This window comes from Chamaea fasciata, unplaced genomic scaffold (genome assembly GCF_029207755.1).
Source record: "Chamaea fasciata isolate MVZ Bird 193981 ecotype frontalis unplaced genomic scaffold, bChaFas1.0.hap1 SCAF_4, whole genome shotgun sequence".
Taxonomy (NCBI): Eukaryota; Metazoa; Chordata; class Aves; order Passeriformes; family Sylviidae; genus Chamaea; species Chamaea fasciata.
In genome coordinates, this window is record NW_027094089.1 from 19706196 (window position 1) to 19726969 (window position 20774).

Genomic DNA, 20774 nt, shown 5'->3' on the forward strand with positions numbered 1-20774 from the left:
CTTTGAAAGACAGGTGTCTGCCAGGGAAAACCAGAGCCTTCCTTGGAATGGAGAATGTAAACCCTCTCCCTCTGAATTATTATAATTTTGAAATTAAGGGGTCTCAGACAAAGGTATGAGGATAGGAATAACTGTTCTTGAGTAGTATGTGTAACAAGGCAAACAAAACAACAACTACACCATTAGCAACAAAACAGAACCAGGAACCTCATGAGGGCCTTCTCGGCCGAGTCGGGAGGGGATGGAGGAGAGGCTTTGCCTCACAAAACCCCGGGGCAGTCTGATCCCGGTGCCCCTGCAGGACTCTGAGGAGCACCAACCTGGAACGGCAGGAATGAGCAGGAATCCCGGGCTGGTGGATGGGATGTATCAGAAGCTCCACAGTGTTAGCTGGAACTGCAGGGGGGATGTCCCAGCAGGGCAGGGGGTGCGGGGTTACAGCACAGCAAAGTCCCAGAGCAGCGCCAGAGAAGCGGCAGGAGCGGGACAGCGGCTCCCGCAGGGCAGGAAAAGACGAGCTCAGAATTCCTGGTCACATGAGCAGATGCTGGTAGGTCCCTTAAGATAGGCTCCAGTGAGGGTAGTGAATTCTCTCCACAGTAAGCAACTGCCTGACCGTGCTCCTTCTGGTTCGAGAGAGCGCAGCTGCCTCAACCCTGTCCTTTAGCTGCCCCCAAAACTCGGGTATCTTCCCCCCTCTCCACCCCAAGAGAAAATTCCCAGAGGAAAGAAATGTAGTCAGGTGGTACCCTCCTCTCCTCTGGCCACTTCTTTTGTATCCATAAGTACCCAGTAGTTTGCTGGCAACTTGGGGGGAGGAGGGGGGGGGAGATGACGAAGTCTGTAAGTAGAAAAGAAAAAAATGTAACCCCCAACAGCAGTCCATGTTAAAGCAATTGTCATCCCATCTTGAGGATGTATGGATGATGGATCCACTGCCTGGATGCCGTGCATGACCTTCAGGGTGAGGTTGCAGTATATGTCCCTGTAGCTTCCTACCTAGATGTCCCTGAACTCCTGCCCTTCTCACTGCACACCCTGACCCATCCCATTGCCTGCCCCAATGTCTTCCAAGAGCTTGCCAGGGCACCCCAGTCTTCCAAGTGCACATGGCAGCTGGCTGGAGTACCCTATGTGTGGCCAAGCCGCAGAGAGGGACCAGGGGCACAGTCACAGGGCCCAATAGCAAGGTGGCAGGGGAGCAGGAGGTGTCACAGCAGAAATGAGCAACAACATCACAGCCCAGACATCATCTGGCAGAAGAAAAACATGGGCGGGTAGTGCTGGGAAAGCCTGTGACCCCCTTGGCACTGGCCCCATGATGCAGTGGGCAGGGAGCTGGTGTCTGTGGGGGCTGCTGGGAGCAGGCCAGCCCTGGTGGGCATGCTGCTGCCACCACTGCATACAAAACATCCTCTGTGCTCCCAAGCAGGAGCAGAAACTGCCTGGCTGCTGGCCAGCAGCTCTGGCCCCAAGCCTCACAGTGATGGGGCCACTGCCTGCAAACATCTCTGCTCCGGATTTCTCTTTCTGGGACTTATCAGTGTGGCAGAAGAGAAGAGAAAGAAGAGGAAGAGGAAAGAGGTGGAGTCTCCCTTCCTGGGTGCTGCTTGCACTACTCGAGTTGCAGTGGTTGGTCTGTGGTTGTCCATGCTCCACACTTAGCTCGCTGTGCTCCCCAATCATTCCAACTGGTTGCCCCGTAGTACTCCCAATCAGCCTGCTATGATCCCCATCATCCCACCACACTCACCAGCACCCGGGCTTGCTCCCTGCCATTCTGCCATGCTCCTCACTTGAGTCTACACCTACTCCTTCTAGCCCTGGGACACCACAGCAGGATTCCTTCAACTCTGGGATGCTCTCTGTGCAGGTCCCTGGCAGGAGGTGAAGGGCAGTGGCGTGCTCTGGGATGGGAGTGCAGGAGGGGGCTGGCTGCTGAGGAGCGTGGTGTTGCAGCCAGGACTGGGGATGGGGGGTGGGGGGATTTCCTGGAGGCTGCAGGACAGGGGTGCATGGGATAGCAGCAGAGGTACAAGCAGGACATAGCAACATAGTAACTAATGATGTACTAAGTGTACATAACAATGTGAGGTACTGGGAACTGGGGATTTCAACTGGGGGTGCAACGGGGTGCAGTGAGAGGGGCAGGGCATTGCAATGAGGGGTGCAGTGAGGGGTTGTAGTGGTTTAAAAGCAAAACAAATGAGAGGCCCCAAGTCAGAAATACAATTTAATAAGAAGAAAAAAAGTAAAGTAAAATAAATGCAATAACACAAAGACCACTGACGGAGTCAGAATACAACTTGAGCAGGGTGATGGAAGCAGTCCAGATGAGGTGGTCTTCCTGAAGCAGTGATCTTGTAGAAAGGTCTGGTAGCTCTTGTCCTCTGGGAATCCAGTGGGTAAGGGCCCCCTGTACTGTCCCAAACCCCAGATTATATCCAGGCTGGAAGCTTGGTTCCTCCCCCTGGGCGAAGCATCTCACAATGGGATGATGAGTCATGCAGGGGGTCCTTGATGGCCCATTAAACAGAGATAGCTCCCGGAGGGAGTTATCTATGAGTCATGGGCAAGGCATTTGATGGTCCATTAACAGAAGATAGTCCTGAGGGAGGGGGCCTGGGAAAACACTGCTCCAACAATTGGATTCAACAGTTCATGAAGATGGTGATAGAATACTTTGTGCACATCCTATACTACAACCCAGGACAGGGGTGCATTGAAAGGGGGCAGTGGGGCGTACAGTGGGGTGCAAGGGTGGCAGTGAACGGTGCAGTGAGAGGTGCAGGGGGTTGCAGTGAAGTACAGTGAGTGGCACTGAAGAGTGCAGAGCGGTGCCGGGGTTGCAGCAGGGAGGCGGTGAGGCGGCAGAAGAGGGCAAAGGGAATGCACAGGGGAGCGGTATGAGCGCAGGGATCGCGGTCTCCGGGGCGCAGCTCCCTACCCGTCCGTGCGGGGCATGACCTGTCTGGAGTGACAGTTCAGCGATCAATAGGAACTCGTAAAGGACAAGGTGGGCGTGTCTGGCCATACCTGCCACCCAATCGCAGATGCCGTGGTGGAGAGGGGGCGGGGATTCCCGTGACGCCATGGGCGGGGCATTCCCGGTGGGGGCAGGCCCAGGACTGCTGCGGGCGGATCCGGAGCCCGGCCCGGTGGAGGTGGGGCGTCACTGCCCCCGCATGGTGGCCCCCATGCCGGGGGCTCACCTGCCGCCACGCCCCTGGGGGGCTGTTTCACTCACCGCTTCCTGTGTGCAGGGGGCTACTGGGCAGGCGTGCCGTGTCCTGCCAGGGCGAGGCTATGGCACTTGCATGGCACCCTGCACTCCCCCGAAGAGCATGCCATGCCTCAGGCTTCCCGTGCCCCCTGCTACCCTCCAGCTTGTGCTCAGGGCAATGCCAGAGGGGCGGCAGGGCAGAGCTGGACCCCAGCTTCATCCCAGCGAGCCCCGAGTCCTGGGATGCTGTGCAGGTGGCGGTTCCAGCAAGGGTAACAGGCTGGCACAAGGAGATGCATGTGTGGAAGGGTTTGAGATATACACAGCCGTCGCCTTTCCTCTGGGAAAAGCCCTGTTTGATGAGACCCTCCCCCACATGCACATGTGTCTGCACTTGCAGGACTGGAGTGAGAGCCAGGACACAGGAAAAAAAGGGTGGACTTCTTTTTGGGGCATGCAAGATTGTCTGCAGGCTGGAAATACAAGTGAAAGCACCAGTATGCCTCAGCAGGATTTCAGTGTTGTTGTCTGGTGGCTCAGGGACATTGAAGGTGCTGCTCTGGACAGCCTGGGCCATACAACTCCTTCTACCTCTGTCACACGCAGCAGCTTGCAACATGGCAGCTGAAACCCAACAGCCAGGGCAGCTAGAATGGATCCCTAGGGTACTTACTGAAGGCTAGGGGAGAGGATTTTTCCCTGTTTTTAACCCGTTCTGGAACAAGTCAAAGCTGTATCACTCTCCTGATCCTCTCCCTCCTGCATGGCCTGCCCCAATCCAGAGCCTATGTTTAATATCTAGAAGAACTGAAATAATAAAGTTGTTGCCTGCCGGTGGCAGCAAGCTCTTTGCCCCTGTACCTCACTCCCAGCCAGCACACTGTGACCTGGAGGTGGTGCTCTGTGCCCACTTGAGCCCAGTCCTATGTCGCAAACATGGGGTACAGGTAGTGTGACCCAAATGACTGCCCTAAGAGCAGCTTTGGGCTGTCTGTAGTTGGCTGCTAATAGTTGAATGCTTATTCCTGTGTCTTCCCCACTGCATTAGCCACTCCTCTTCTCTTTCCTGCCCCAAAGAGTGCCCCAAGGCCTGGGGTGACCTGGTGAGAGGACATAGAGCCCCTGGCAACAGCTCACCCTCCAGCCCAGCTCCAATGGCCACTTTGATAAAGCCCCTGGACACAGCAAAAGCACAAGGTATTGGCATTAGGAACAGGACATGGCTCTTGAGTCTTATAAAATCCTTCACATAATCTCCAAATATTGTAGGAGAGGTTTACCATGGGGGATGTGACTCCCACCAGCACCCTGCACGCACACCGCCCCTGCATCCTCACACCGCTCCCTTTGCCAGTGGTCAGTGTTCACACCTCAGTCCTCTCTCCCAGGCTACTGAATGTCCAGCCTGCTGCCAGGGGTAGGTCTGCAGCCACTCAGGCAGGGTGTCCAGAGGGGTGGATGCCACTGGGTTCTCAGGCAACCCACCTAGCCTTTTGCCGCTTTTCTATTGCACTTACCTTTAAAAACATGATGTTTTTCAATGGAAATAGAATCACTTTCACCAGCAGCTATTAGTTCTTCATATGTGGAACAGAAGGCGATGACAGAGTGTTTAGGCTCATGGACATGACCTGAAGGTCTCACATACCACAAAACAGCACCCAGAATCTCCCCTGACAAACAACCATCCAGATGGGATGCAGCACAGCATGGATTAGGCAGAGGTTTAATTCCAAAATCCAGAACTTAAGTGAAGGAGGAGAGGGTGTCTAAGGACAAGGAAAGGAAGCTGCTTTGATGTGTATCAGGATGTTTATCTTGATATCAAAAGCCCTAGTTCTCTTTTTTAATGAAGTGGCTCCTCCCTTTGAAGTGGATCCTCCTGTGCTGTTCATGGCTGCAGCTCAGGGAGACCCTGCACAGACTTCACCCTCCTCAAACATTAATTTTTCTCTTGTGATTTGCCTGAAAATTATGAGACCGAAGTGAAAACTCAGGGATGAAAGCAGCCAAGCTGCCTTTGGACCTGCCAGACAGAGGATGAGGTGAGATGGGTTTTTGAAGGCAGGTTGAAGGCAGGGTGCAGGGAAGAGGCTGTGTCTGGGAGCACTTGGCACGTCCCTGCAGCAAGTACAACTTCGTGGTGTACAAACATTTATGAGGTCCTTTGAGAGGAGGTGGATGTTGCTCCAGGTCCTCCCCCACAACAGGGAGGAAGCCTCCAGCTCAGATTATCCACCTTCCCAACAGGAGACGATTTCATTAGTTAATTAGAACAACAGTCCTCATGGGTTCATCTGGGATTTGTAGTTGTGCTGGCAGAAGATTTGCTGACTGTAGGCAAGCCCTGGGGCAAAGCTTCTCAGGAGGACTTGGCAAATGGAGCCCTCAGGGACTTACCTCCCTTCCTGCTGAGCCAGAAGTCTCTGGATTGCACTTGTTCCAAGCCCATTTAATTTTAGCCAAAAACATTCCTCTTCAAAATGCAGAGCCTTGTGTTTTAGCTGTGGAGGTGATGAAGCATATTTATGTAAAGTAAGAATAATCTGTAATATTCCTCACATTGTAGGCACCTCTTGCAGTCCAACGGAAAGCTTCAATATGATTTCTTTAATGCAGTCTCCATTAAGAGCTCTGTTCATACATAACAACATATTGCTTAGCACCTGGGACTCAAGGGAAATTTTAGTGGTAGTGTTTGAGTGGGGGAAAATTATTAAGGGAAAGCTTTAATCTGCAAGCCATAAAGGGAACAGTGGCTTTGCATCCTATGGACAACGTTCTCAGCCTCTGCTAACCTGATTTTATCTTCCTCTGCAGGCTCGCTTCTTAAGATAAATTTATCCAGGACTGCATTTGGTGTAACAGCTTGATTTCTGTTGATGCAAGGCTGATTTCTCACAAGAGCAACTGCCTTAATTTCCTACCAGTTGACAGCAAGTGCAGCTGCATTTTGTACTTGTAGACTTTGTCCTTGCAATCGCAGCCCTTCCTCTGCTCACCAGCCAGGATGTGACAGGCCTGCTCCTGTGGGCCGTAGATGTCTGCTTCAGGGATAGAAACACTTGACTTCTTTGTCCTAACAGAAAGAGCTTGCAGGACTCACAGATCCTACCCGAAGATTCATCCAGAGGGATAGATCTGAGCTGCAGCACCCTGATGCACCCCTGGACATTTCCAAACTCTCATTGCTATGGCAACAATTTAGCAAATTTAGCACTGCAAAATTATTTGCAGTTTTAAGCTGTTGCCAAGATATTCCTCAAAGGCTCTTTGGGGGTTGTTTTGCTCTGGTTTTTCATGTAACCTTCCCCCCCCCCCCCCTTCATGCACTCTTCATTTTGGCACAGCTCCCTTCCTTGAGGAATGACCTTTCTCACTCATTTGCTCACTCTGCTTCTTGGCCATGCTGGCCTTGCAAATCTTGTTAAAGGACGTGTTCATTTACTGGAAGTCTCCAGCATGTGGATCTGAGTAGTTCTCATGCTGTCTGCAGGCAGTCTTCTGCCCTGTCTGCTCTATTAATTTCTCTTAGCAAGATCCCTGATTTCTATGCAGTTCCCTTGATGAAGTTAAGCACAACTCAAGTGGTTTTCCCGCTCAACAGAGCAGGTCTTCAACAGCCCTCTTCTAAACTGCCAGGGATAAAGTCCTGAGTCCAGTCCCCCCACAGATTTCCCCACCAACCTCTCCAAGAAACTCAATTAACAGCAGCTGAAAATCATGATGCTTTGCATCACCACCACATTTTCCTGATTTCCGATGTCTCGGTGTCCTCCTCTCCTGTCTGCTGCTCCCTTCCAGCCATGTGACCACGGCAGCTGCTGTGTGACCCTTGACACATTCCCCCTGCAATGCTCTGGTCCCTCTGGGGACAGCCAAGAATTCTGCATCTCCTAGGCCCCTGAAAACCCCTACCCTCATTCCAAACCGAGCATGCCCTGCCACCCTTCTGTTTCACATTTCCAGGTGTTGTGACATGATGTGCTCCTGGCACAATGCTAGCTCTCAGTACGCTCAGTCCCCCTGAGAACCCCTTGTCCCTGCTCTGGGCTGACTTTGTCATGCTCAGCGCTGTCTCAGTTCTACGGGACAAGTACCCATGGCAGAGTGTTTCTCAGGAACAGGGCTCTGGAGAGATGCCCCATGGCACTGGAGCTGGCCTTTTTCCATATGTAGCTGTATCTCCCACTTCTGAGTGCCTGGCTCCAACTTGGTCCTCACCCAGCATGCTGCTGCATGAAGCTGGGGCTGGGGCTGAAGCTTTGAGGGGTCCCTGATCCCATCCCCAAAGGCTGGGAATGGCAGCAAGGAGGGTAAGACCTGGAGCTAGGGCATGGGGAGATGGAGGAGTGAGCAAGCAGGCTATGCATGGGTTACCCCAGGGAAAACAGAGTCCCTTTGCATGCACAGAGCTGCTCCCTCAGGCAGGTCATGGTGCAGGCACTGCCTGCAGGGCTGAGGGACAGCCAGGAACTGAGCAGGGCAGGCAGGTCCAGTGCCTGTGATGGATGGGTCTGTGTGGGGAGGACAGTCAAGCCTTGCTACTCTGATGAGAAAATCATCAAGTGGCAGCAGGGTGCTTCAGGCAAACTGCAAAAATAAGAGAGCAGCCAGGGCATTCTCTGAGCCCTTCATCATCCCCAGAGTGGCACAGTGACAGCCATGTCCGGCCAGGGAGCAAGCTCTGTCTGTGTCCGCCGTGGGATTTACATTGACTGGGGTGGAAAGGCTTTGCCTCCCTGGGGTCTGGCAGCACAGTGAGCAGGAGGGGTGAGGATTCTCAGGGCAGCAATAGGGAATCTGTTGCCTCTAGACGCGGGATTTCATGAGGATACAGGGAGAAAATGCTGAGGTGGGGACAACAGAGTTACACTTCCCTCCCTACATACCTGCCTGGGGATTCACCAACTCCCAGGTGACCAATCTGGTGACACCACAAGCTACCCTTCCACCCACACCTCTCAGTCACGGTGGTTAGCAAGGGATACAGCACCCTTGTGCACCCAGAGAGACCCCAAAACCTTGGACCTCTCGCCAGCCCCCACCCATTGCTGCCTGGTCAGGCATACGTGGGCAGGGAGAGGAGGAGGAGGCTGAGTCCTGCCTGCATGCACGCAGTCTGCTGCAGGGCTCAATAATTCAGGCCTGACACATTAAAGTTGCATGGCATGCAGTTGCCATCTGCAACGACAGAGTGCGTCAGGGTTGCTGGGTGATGAGTTCAGACAGCAGGCATTGGGCCGGCAGTGGCAGGAGGGTCCAGCAGCCCCCGAGGGAGGCAGAATGAAGGCAACAGGCAGAGCACCTCTTTAGTGCAGATTAGAGGTGAGAAGGTTGTGGCCGGAAGCACAATACCAGAGTTTGGGATGCACATTTCCAAGAAACTTGTGCTGGAGCAGGGAATGCTGGCCCAATGGCACTGACAGCCCAGCAGGCGGGATGGAGCTGGGATGCAGGAGGCTGAATCAGGGTGATACTGTTCCCCAGGCTGCTGCCTTCTCATGACTCCCCTGTGTCCCCTGCATCCTACCTGTCAGGACAGAGGCTGTGAAGGCTTCTGCTGCCCCACAGACCAAGTCAAAAACCCTACCCAGCTGTGTCTGTCCCTAGGTCCCTGGCACTACCTGATGTGATATGGCTTGAATCCCTCTCATCCCTCTCCAGCACTGAGGAAGCAAAGCTCTTCATCGGCTGTTCCGGGAGTTGGTTGCCATGGGGATGTCAGATGTACCTGGCTGTTATAGGGATACTGTTGCCATGGTTATGTGGTTGCTGTGCCTGGTAGAGGCAGGGATGGAACACTGGGAAAGCTGTTTACACTCCAGGGGTGGGAGTCACAGAGACCCCAACTCTCTGAGCAGGAGGGGAAGGCAGGAGAGTCCAGCCTTCACCCCAAGTGCATCCTTATGGGGCAGAGGCTGGAAGCTATGGGGAACCATGGCAGAAAAGCTCACTAGACCCATAGGGATGAGCACACTGGTGCTCCTGACCTTGCAACAAAGGAGGGGTGACTGAGGGGAATTGGAGTCTCCCATGATGTGTCCCAGCATGCTCCCAGACAGGCTTGGTGGGAGAGGCACACATACCTCCTGTGCTGGGTGTCCCACAGGAGAGACCTGCTTCTCCATGCTTGGTGCCTGGAGCAGTGAGCAAAAAACCCTTCTGTCCTGCAGTACTGTATGTTCTGCACTTAAAATGCACCGAGCTATGCCCTGAGCTGTACTGGCCTCCTAGGCAAGGGAATGGGTTCCTGCCCAACCTGGGACTCGGAGATGAAGTGAGAATGGGGATTCCCAACTCTCAGCAGGCAGCTCATGGGCCCCCAGGGACGATCTAGGCTGGCAGAGAATGCCTGGATCCCCTCCAGTGCTGCTTGGCCAAGCTCCCTCCTGGGTGGTGCGGTCGGATGCATGGCCTGTCCTTGAGATGAAAAATCCAGTTGCAGGTTTAATTAAAAGGAGAGGGAGCTCTGAGCTGCACCAGCAGCCCAGAAAAGCAGTCTAGCAGAGCTGGTGTGTGGCTCCTCCAGGCTCCCCTGGACAGCTCTCCTGGCTAAAACCCCTGCCCACCTCTTCGAGGACCCCTCAAGGGTCCAATCCCACATGTGTCACCCCCGTGGTGTCTGCTGTGGGGCAGGCCAGGGGCTGTGCATCTGCTTGCAAGGGGACAGCTCATCCCACCGCTGTCTCCGTTATTGTAGAGTCTTCACAAATTTGGCAAGCAGCAGGTTTGCACTTCAGCTCTACAGCAGTGAAACAGGGGATGAGGGATGGATAAGGATGTTGCGTGCAGCTCTGACACCTCCATGAAACTGGGGTGCATTGGTGTAGGACAAGCTTGTGCCCAGTGTGTGCTCCACTCTACCCTCTTGCTGATGTGAAAGCTAAAGCTGAGCTACTCATCCTCTGGGGGCTGCTACTGTCAGTGGGGTCCAATTGGACTTAATTAAAAAATTAATCCTTAATCTGCCACCTGGCCAGATCAGTCAGGACATTCTGTACGGCAGAGAAAGGGCGGAGGTTGAGCTCAGGGGGAAAGCAGAGTGGCAGATGCAGTTTCCCCAGTCCTTATACAATGACTGGGGCTCCTGCCCCAGCACAGCACAGCACACATGCACACCAGGCTGGCTCCCCACGGGCATATCCCACACCAATGCCCAGAGACAGAGGCAGCAAACCCCTGAACCCACCAGCACTGCCATGCTCCTCGACAGCTCATCCCTCCTCCTGCTCTGCCAATCCCATCCCCACAGTCCTCTCCAGCTGCCCTCACAGACCCCTAAGCCCACCCTGCTCTGGCCAGCTGGGGCCCAGCTCCCAAGCAGCAGTTTTAATTAGATTGCAATCCTATTACATAGCTGCCTGCCCGCCTGCAGTTGCTAATCCTGTTAAGCATCCAGTAAATCTCCCTGTGCTGAGCTCTGTCCCCAGGGGCACAGGAAGGGGGGCTGCTGGTGGGTGGGCTCTACTGAGCTAGGATGTGACTGCTAGAATGCAGAGCTTTGCCTCAAGATTCCAGCGTGAAGACTCCTGCAGGGCTGAGAAATTCTCAGGAGATTGGGGAAGTCCCCAATGGGGTGAGAAGTGTCAGTGAAACTTTCCCTGTCTTCCCAGTCCACCTTGACCCCTCTGAGCTGCTTAAGCAGAGTGAAAACCCCTGTCATTGAGGCACACACACAGCCCAGGTGTCTTGTCACCACAACATGGTCACCGCTGGCTGCAGTGGGTGCTGAGTCCACAGGTCTGACCATAAGCAAGACAAGGAGCAGGGGCTGAGAAGAGGCTGTCCCAACTGGGTCACAGGGCATAGTCCATGCAATGCCCCTCCCACTGGAGCCCAGTGCCCTGCAGAGACAGGGCTGGTGGCAACAGCAGGGACAGAGTCACTAGTCCAATGCTGCTTGGGTGTAGTGACATGTGGGCTGCTGAGGCAGACTGCCCCAGGCAGTGGGGTGCCACCAACAGGCTGTGGGCTCCTGAGGATCTGGCCCTTGCAGGCAGAGCTCTCTCAGACCTGTACATTGCCATGGCAGGCAGCACCAGAATCGTTCCCTGTGGCACCTACCCCCACAGCTATGGGCTCACCAGAGTCCTGCAGGCTTGGAGAGGATCCTGGATGCCCTGGTACAGCACTGCTGCTCCTGGGTCAGATATTACAGCCATCCTGTGAGAGCACAGTGCCCCAACAAAGACATCCCAGCCTTGCAACCTGTCATGCCAGGAGCCAAGACTGCAGCCTCTGCTCCCCACCTCTTGCCAGCCACTTTGCTCTATGTTGGAGCTGCATCAGCTCCAGAGCAGCCACCACAGAATAGCAACTCTGTCTGAGAGCCAGAGACTGTTGCCATTCCTCCCCTCCACACCCACCCCCCTCCCCTCAGCAACTCCATGACCTGGCAAAGAGAGGAATGTGACCCAGCTCAGCCTTGAGATCCTACAGCTCTGCCCCAGACTGAGCCACAGCAACCCCTGGAGACAAGTTCAATCAGGCTGTAATTGGAAGAACAGGGTGGCACAGGTGGTTGTGTGCCTGCCCAGAGGAGTCCTGGCACTCCCAGAGATGGGTGACAAGCAAAGAGAGTGGGTGCCAAGCCCCACAGGGCTGCTGTCCATGACAGAGGAGTCTGAGCTGGTGTCAGCATCAGCTGGTACAAATACTGTTGATGGAGGCCACAGCCGGGTCGACGAGCCCCAGCTCCTCCTGCTCATTGACGCAGAGCTGGTACCCACATCCCTTGCGCCGGGGGAGTGGCCCCAGGCGCCTGCTGGGCTTGGCACGGGGTGGCAGCAGGAAGCCAACGCTGCCGGCAATGAGCAGGTGCCAGATGCTGTGTATATAGAAGTAGTTCTCCTCTGTCTCCACGAAGGCGTAGAGCAGCACGGCCGCCGCTGCAATCAGCGCCCCTGGGCACAGGTAGAAAGCCCAGCGCTTCCAGGTCGGTGGGTAGCAGTGGCGGCGACGGATGGTGCGAGCCGTCTGTGGTGGGGAAAGGACAGGCTGGAAGGGGGACCCACAGCAGAGACAGGCACAGCTTCTGTGCCATGGTTAAACATCTCTCAGGAGCCAGGGAGGGGAGTTCATGGGGAAGGGTGAAGACAGCAGAGGGGAGGTGCTGGCAGGGGCAGGATGCCAAGCGCAGACAGGATGGGGACAAAAGGGACACCCATCTTACCCAGGCGACGGCCATGATCCCCAAAGCAAAAAGGCTGGGCCCCAGCAGGTTCCAGAGCCCGTGACGGTCCATCTGCAGAGCCATGGAGAGCAGCATGGCTCCCAGCAGGTACAGTACCTGTGGGGCAGTGGGGCACTCATCAGGATAAATCTCTTCCATGCCTGCCCTGCGTGCCCCCTCCCCACACTTGCCTGCTTGACTATGGGCTGGAGGCGGGCCATGGCGATGACAGTGACCCAGACAGACATGAGAGAGCCCAAGAAGTCACAAAACTGCAGCACATCGTACTCCATGATGCAGAACACCACAATGCCCGGCTGGTCGCAGGCATGGTAAAACTGGGGTGGCAGGGAAAGGGTGTAAGAGCTGCCCTGCATAGCCCCAGCCCCTCAGCTGCCCCATGCCACACTCACAGTGGAGAAGAACATGGTGAAGATGTAGACAGCAGCTTCTAGGAGGTAGTGGCTGCGGACAGCAATGGCCACGGGAGGCACAAACATGACATTGCTGAGGCACAACAGCAGCGTGGAGAGGAGCTGGAAGCCATAGGAGAAAGCCTCAGCGTTGTCCGTGCAGCCCCAGCCGTTCCAGCCTGTGACCAGGGAGAGCTGCTGTCACTACTGCAGCACTCACAGGAGCTGGGTGGGTGGACCAGAGAACCCCCTTTCCAGCACCCTGCAGAGACCTGACATGAATGGATACTGGGATACAAGACCCGCCAGGAGAACGGGAGGATGCTGGGGGTCTGTGTGTGCCTGGCTCAGCTCTCACCAGCTTTGCACTCGCAGGCAGCATACAGGTAGTTGTTGGTGCGCAACAGCTTGCACTGGCCGTAGATGCCGCAGTCGTTGATGCAGGGGGAGAGGTAGGCGCGCAGGTACACCTCAGCTGTCACGTTGGTGCAGGGCTCAAATCTGTAGGGTGAGAGAAGTGGGTCAGCCCTTACCCTGTGCCCTTGAGCAGCTCCTGCCTCTACCAGAGCCACCTGTCACACCCAGACTTGGCAGCTGATGGGAGATCCAGGGGCTGGACAAGCTTGAAAATGAGCTTCCTTGGTGCTGTATATGGTAGCTGAGAGCTGGTCCCCAAGGATCCTGTGTGCTTCAATTGTTTGTGCCAGCCTGAGTGAACAGGAGGAACATGGCCACACTTAAAGTCCCTCTACCTTTAGCAAGCACACTCAGCAGGTTCCTATTTCATTTGGGTTTTGCTGTGCAAACACTACACCCTGCCCTTCAGTGCCCGTGTGTGAACCCATCAGAGAAAGATTGACTGTGACTGGCAACTCAGGATGAACTAGAAACAAAGCAGAGTCAGGGTAGGCACACCAACCCCACTGCCCTGCACTACCCACGCACAAGACTCTGGTCACTGCCAACACCTCATCAGCTCTAGCACACCAGGAGCACAGGCAGCCCCAAGGGCAGACAGCATGTACCAGCTGCTGGCTGGACACACATAAGCACCCCAACATGCACAAATATGCACACAGGGCCTTCTGCATGTGTGTCTGCTGTCCACTGACTGTGTCCTCACACAGTTGAATCTGCATGTGTGTGTGCAGAACATACACAGGCCTGACTGCTTGTACAAAGCCCTTACTGCTTGTGCAAATCAAAATATGCACACAGAGCTGGCTGCACATGTCCACCCAAACATGCATGCAGTACTGCATGCACGCTTGCACCAAAAGCGCATGCAGCACCACCTGCACTCATGCATCCTTGCACATACAGACATACACACACAAGCCTCACTCTTCCACAGGGTTCCAGGCAGACAGAGGCCAGGAGCAGAGCTGTAGCACAGGACCAGTCACTGGAGATGCCAAGTGGAGCCCCAGCCTGACCAGAGATGGCCCCTCACATGCAGAGCAGTCCTCCCAGCGACAGCCCGGTCCCCTCCCAGGCATGGGTACAGATGGGGCCTGCAGCGGAGGCGGAGAGGCACTGACAGATGCCCGGCGTTCACGAGCTGACAGGCACTTCCTAACCGCGAGACAGAGGGAAGAGCCGCGGGGACCCACAGATGGTCAGGCAGACGTGAGATGGAGCCATCCGTGCCCACGCAGCACTCACATGGTGACACACAGCCCACAAAGCCACATGAGCAGAGACACACAGCGCAGGGGACAGGCACACCCACAGACCCACTGCACACACGGGCACATGACACAGTGACGACATCCCCCATCGGGGCACAGGGAGGGGGTATGCTGGGGCACTTACCCATGCTCCGTGGCACAGAGTGAGCGCAGGCTCAGGTACCAGCTGCCTGTCTGTGGGTAGGGGATCCGCAGGCGGCTGAGGCTGGCTGTGGCATTAACAGAGAGCAGGAAGCCTGCCAGAGACTCTGTGGACCAGAAGAGCTCTGGGTGAGCAGAGCAAGGTGCAGCCAGCTGCCTGCCCTGGACAGAGCTAGAACAGGGACAGATTATCCTGTGCCAGGCTCCAGGGCCACATGTCCCCATGGTCTGTGCAGCCTCCTCCCACCCAGCCTCTTCCCAGACACAGGGGGTGTGACTCCATGGACAAGGCAGGATGGACATGCACAGCCCAGCCTACCTGTCTCACAGGTGACCGAGGTGTTGTCACTGGATGTCAGTGGGACTTCATGGTTTAGACACCCAAATACTGTCACATTCTCACCACACAGGGAGCTCTGACGGCAGAGGAGATGGCCATAAACCAGTGCTAGGATGTCGCCTGCTCCGTCAGCACTTGGATCACAGTGCACCCAATAGCAGTGCCCTAACCCACTGCCCTTCACCCAAGAACACCCCAAACCTGGGCCTTGGAACACCCTAATTCATTCTCCATCACCCAAAAACTTCACAACAACCCCAAATCCTGTTCCCTGCCCTGCTGCAACCTGGACATCACCCATCTCCCATGCCCCCTATCCCAAGCTACCCTGCCCCATTCAGGGTGTGTGTGGCCACCTCACCATGTTGAGCCGCAACTCCAGGTTGAGCACCCCACCACTGTCCAGCACTGGCAGGAGGTTGATGACGAAGACAGCAGGGCGGTCAGGCGGCACTGACACGTTGGGCCCAAAGAAGATGTAGAAGTGCACGGAGAAGGTGTCCAGCTCGTTGCGCAGTGTGGGCCGGACAGGCCAGCACTGCTCTCCAGCATGTGAGGTGACAGGAATGGGGACCGGGTGCTTCGTGTCATTGGGGCTGGTGGGTGGAGGGCTGTCCCCCAGCGCCAGCCCACCCGCAGAGCCAAAGGAGTGGGGCATGTTCATGGAGGCGCTGGATGGCAGGAAGGGTGGCCGGGCCAGGCTGGGTCGGGAACAGTCTGGAGGGACAGAGCCATCAGCCTGGGCGCCACACAGCTCTAGCTCCCTCTTAGTTCCCACCTTCCCTTCTTGCCCACCATTCATCTCCATTTGCAACTCATCCCCAATACCTCACAGCATTCCCATCCCAGCAGAGCTGGGTATAACCCTGTGCCCAGCTGCAGACAGATCCTCTTGGCATCCTTTAATGCCCACACCAAAGCAGAGTCAAGACCATGCCTCCACCCACACCTCCACATGCACCCTCACCTGTGAGCTGCACGGTGACCTGGAAGGAGACAGTGCCTGGCACTCCAGCGTGTTTCTCCACCAGCACATAGTACCAGTGCTGCCAGAAGGGCAGGTCCTGTGCCAGCTGGCAGGGAGTGTGTTCCCGGCAGTCCAGTGTTGTGGAGTTGTGCAGAGGGGGGGCCTTGGCCCGCACACGCAGCCAGAGTGGGCAGCCCTCAGCCCCACGGCACCGCAGCACCTCCACGAGCACTCGTGATGTGTAGCTGGGCACAAAGACCCTGCAGGACAGCAGTGCCAGGTTGTGCTCATCACTATGGACTAACAGGGCTGGGGAGGGAAGCCAGAGGGATGGGAAACCCTCATCTCCCCACCCTGAAGATGCCCCCTCCTTAGGAGACCTTCCAGCACTCACTTGTAGAGGCAGGAGCGGTTGTGGGGGGCCATGTTCTGCTCGGTGACATGACCAGGGTACAGCACAGCGATGTTCACCAGGCGCTGCACGATGAGCTGTGGCTGGAAGAGATACTGGCACTCCTCGTAGAGCCCCTGCACCAGAGGAGAGTCAGCACAGGGCAAGGGGCACAGGGCATTGCCCTACTTGGGACACCTGCCCTGGGCACTGCCAGCCCAGAGCAATCAGACCCCAGCCCTGCCCCCCTATGCTCCCTCCAGGCCCTTCACCTTAACAGAGATCTTGCCCTCATCTTTGGGCAGGTGGGCAGCCAGGAACCAGTCCCCGGGCAGTGGGCTGGTGACATTGAACACTCCCGTGGTGCGGTTCGGCAGGGTCCAGGTGAGGGTCAGTGCGAAGGAGCCAGGGACGGCCGTGTCCCTGGGGAAGTGCGTGTGCAGCGGGTTAATGACAGAGGGAGCCCCTGAGCGGAAATACCTGCAGGAGAGACAGCAGTCAGTAGGGTGTAGGCTGGGCATCATGGCAGGGCCAGTATGTCCTATATGTGGGTGTCTTCCTCTATGCTTAAAGACATCTTGGAAGCCATCTGTAAGCTGGGACCTTTTTGGAGACTGAGCTTTCCTGAGTGGGTGTTCAAGCAAAACAGTTCATCTAAGAGATGCTCAAAAGAGTGGTGCCTGCATTGGTCCTGGAAGAATGAATCATAGGGAGGGAGCGTACATGATGTCTGGGCTTTGGCTGGGATAGGGTTCATTTTCTTCTTAGTGGCTGGTACAGTGCTGTGTTTTGGATTTAGTATGAGAATAATGTTGATGACATGCTGACGTTTCAGTTGTTGCTCAGCACAGCTTACACTAAAGGACTTTTCAGTGTCCCATGCTCCACCAGAGAATGGGTGCACAAGATGCCAGAAGGGAGCATGGCCTGGAGAGCTGACCCAGACCAAAGGGATATTCCATACCATATAGAACATATTCTGTTCCATACAGAGCCTCCTGCCTGGTATATAAACATGAGAGAGTTGGAATGAAGCCACCAGCCACTGCTGTGGGACAGGTTGGGCATCAGTCAGCATGTGGTGAGCAACTGTGTGATTAATCACTCCTCTTTCTCAGGTTTTATTTCTCTCTCTCCTTTTTGTTACTGTTGTTATTATTATTATTATTATTATTGTAGCTGTTTTATCTTTAGTCTTATTGGCATATTTATTTTGATTAGTTAACTGGTTTTATCTCAACCCACGAGTTTTACTTTTTTCTCCATGATTCTCCACTCCAGCGGGGGAGCAGGGGGATGAGCAAGCAGCTGTGTGGTACTCAGTTGGCAACCTGCTATAGTGAAACGTGTCCCATGGTAGCAGGTTGGAGCAAGATGATCTTTAATGTCCTTACAAACCCAAAGCGTTCTGTGGTTCTATGATTCTTTGGCTCTCTAAGTACATGTGCTTGTGGAAGCAAAGAAGGAGGCAAGAGCAGGCAAGCTGTGGGGCAAACCCAGGCAGGAGCAGCAGAGGCAGGCAGGAGGGATACAGGCAGGCCAGGCTGCTTACTCACACGGTGATGCTACGGTCTGGGCATTGATCCCCAAAGGTGCCACCTTGCTCCTTGAAGGTGATGAGGTTCCAGACAGCGATGACTGTGTCCTCGGGAATGTGGAAGTGGAAGAGCTCAATGCTGGCAAAGGAGCGGAAGGGGCTGAGCTTTCGTGGTGTGCGGGTGAAGTAGTCGGTCACAAAGAGCCCATCTGCAAAGGAGACCCAAGGGGCTCTCAGTAAGGTAAAGGACTGAGGAGGGGTTGTGGAGCAGTCTCCCCAGAGCAGGCCCACCCCCAGGCTCTGAATATGTCACAAGCATCCAGCAGCCCAGAGGCAGGAGGGGCTGGAACAGTGCCATTTCAGTGAAACCCCAGGGCTGATGTCAGCTGCCCCCAGCTGTGTTTCCTGGCCCTGGCACAGTCTGCATCATTTCTGGTTCAGCACTGCCTCAAGTCCAGTTCACTGAACTGCGGGTGCTGATGGCCTGTAGCCTGAAGAGCCCATGGCCCTGGCTGCTCATGCTCTGCTCCCTGCATTTTACCTGTAATAAGTAAAGGGACATTCTTCATGGCTTCAGCTATGCCCTAGCAGGTCAGCTCCCACAGGAACACACATTCCCCTTCATCTGCCTGCAGGGGAGGCTCAGCACTGAGCCCATCATAAAGTGCCAAGTTCTACCCTAGAGCCACAAGAAGAAGGAGCAAGCAGAACACTTCCTGCACTGCCTCCCAGCTCTCCCATGGTTTGTGGAGGAGCAACGGTGCACATATGTGTGCACATATGCACACGTGGGTGCTGTCTACATGCACCACAGAGTGGAGGCGTGCAAACCCATGTCCATGGTGGTGTGTGTCTGTGCACAGCCCCATGTCTGAAAGACACTTCCTGCAAGCCCACGGCATAGGTGGGGGCCACCTCCCCCTGACCAGCTGCCTGACAGGTCAATTTTCAGGGATTTCCATTAGCCCCAGCAGCAGAGAGACAGCCACTTCTTTGTCACAAGGGAGAGCAGGACTCGAGGCAGCAGCCATAACTTCACCTATGATTACCACACTACACCAGTGGCAGCCTGGGACACCCATCCATTTTTCTTTAGAGACACAGCAAGAATGAAATACCCCTCTTCACAAGCTGCTGGAAAGGGGGAGGCCAGCAGAGGGTGGGCTGGGAACAGGTCTGTGCCCAGGAGGACTTGTCCAGTGTGAAGTGGGATAGCTGAGAAGAGGATCTGCTTTGCACCACATGTTCTAGGCCAGGAGTGTGCGCATGTGCTTGTGTGCATGTGTGTTTGTGCTGCGAGTGTGCAGCCCCAGCAGGCTGTACACTGACATGCATCTGCTCCCTTGTCTGGAACAAAGGCAGCTCCCCCTCCTCTTCATTCCCAGCCGGCACAAGCCAGGCATGAAACACCTGTCTCCTCAATGCAAGAGCGTCCGATACCAATTTCTCCACCAGGAACCACCTGGTCACTCCACAGCCCCACGTGGCAACAGTGACCTGGCAGGGGACCCCAGGGAGGCTGTTGAACACAACTTCAGAAGGGGAACTGGGGGAAGGACCCGGAGCTACCCAGTCCCAGCGCAGCCTCCTCATGCTCACTCGCCCAGGGCAAGGTGAGGGAACTGGTTGCATGCAGTGGGTCACTCTGAGGCACCACGGCAGTGCAGCCAGAGCATGGGAAAGGTGCTGGAGGATGGAGAGGGATTGCTATCCATGGACGCGGAGTGGACGGAAGGAGAAAAGCCAAAGCCCCTCTGCTTCAGGCCAGCGGCCGGAGCGGCAGGACCCCAACCCCGGTGCTACAGCCTCCGGTCAAGGCCGGCGGTCAGCACCGCGGACAGCTCCGAGGCCGATGGTCAGCACCACGCACAGCTCCCGCTGCCGCCCCACCGCTGCACCCCGGCACCGGCGGCCCCCGGCTAGCTTCTCCCCTTCCCAAGGGATGCCCCCTCGAAGCCCCCAAGTATCCTTCCGCATCCCGGTCACTAAGCCAGCTCCCTGCCCCATAGCCTGCTCCTAGTCTCAACATACTGTCGTCAATGTATCCCCCGCATATCCTGACGTTCTGCTGGACACACACCCCCCGTCTCTGCAGGCTGTCCATTTCCGCTGCCCCCTGCACGCACACAGCCTTCTGCCCTGCATCTGCAACCCCCGGGGCCCACTCACTGCCCACGCACACGCCTCCCTCCCAGGGTGTTCCACTGCCTGCGTCCTCGTCGCAGGCAACCCACTCTCATCTGTCTCCGTGCCCCGTTGCATGGGTATGCCGTGCCCTACGGCATGCTCATCACTGTGCCCCACTGCACGCATATCCACGCATCCCATTCCACAGACATCAATACCCCCTACACAGGCATCCCTGTACACCATTATGCAAACACACCCTTGCACATGCATCTCTGCACCCATTGCACCCATCTCATGTCCCAGTTACATACACCCTGCGCCCCATGGCACCCCACACCCAACTGGGGACACCTTTGTACTCTGATGCATATCTGCTCCAAACCCCACTCCATGCTGGCCCCATCCCTTGTGCCACGCTCATCGTGTCCCATCACATGTGCACCCCACATTCCAGGATGCCATCCCCCATAGCGGTGCCCTTTTGCTCCATTCTCATCCACACCCTGCCCCACTGCATGCAAATCTCACACCCCATTACTCGTGTAGCTCGTCCCAAGCTACCCACTTACCCCTTCCAAGCTCACCCCCTGTGCCCCACCACATGGACCCCGACACCCCACGCCTGCAGTCCTTCTGCTCACCGCATCTCACCCACTCCCTGCCCCACTGAATGCACATCCCGCAACCCATTGTTCGTGTAGTTCACACGTATCCCAAGCTCATCCCTCTGCCCCACGGATCTTCATAGAGCCCTGTGACTCACACC

General features: G+C 55.7%; 1 protein-coding gene across 1 annotated transcript; it reads right to left on the minus strand.

The window, feature by feature from the left end:
* Nucleotides 1-11715: 11715 nt before the first annotated feature.
* On the minus strand, nt 11716-16467 carry TMEM8B (transmembrane protein 8B). Its single transcript, XM_066180990.1, has 10 exons — nt 16345-16467; nt 15951-16210; nt 15345-15700; nt 14963-15059; nt 14627-14750; nt 13170-13312; nt 12812-12990; nt 12590-12736; nt 12399-12515; nt 11716-12202 (listed from the first exon to the last, which is right to left on the minus strand). The coding sequence occupies exons 1-10, from the start codon at nt 16374-16376 to the stop codon at nt 11867-11869; spliced, it is 1791 nt and encodes a 596-aa protein (XP_066037087.1). The 5' UTR covers nt 16377-16467; the 3' UTR covers nt 11716-11866.
* Between the last annotated feature and the right edge of the window lie 4307 nt (nt 16468-20774).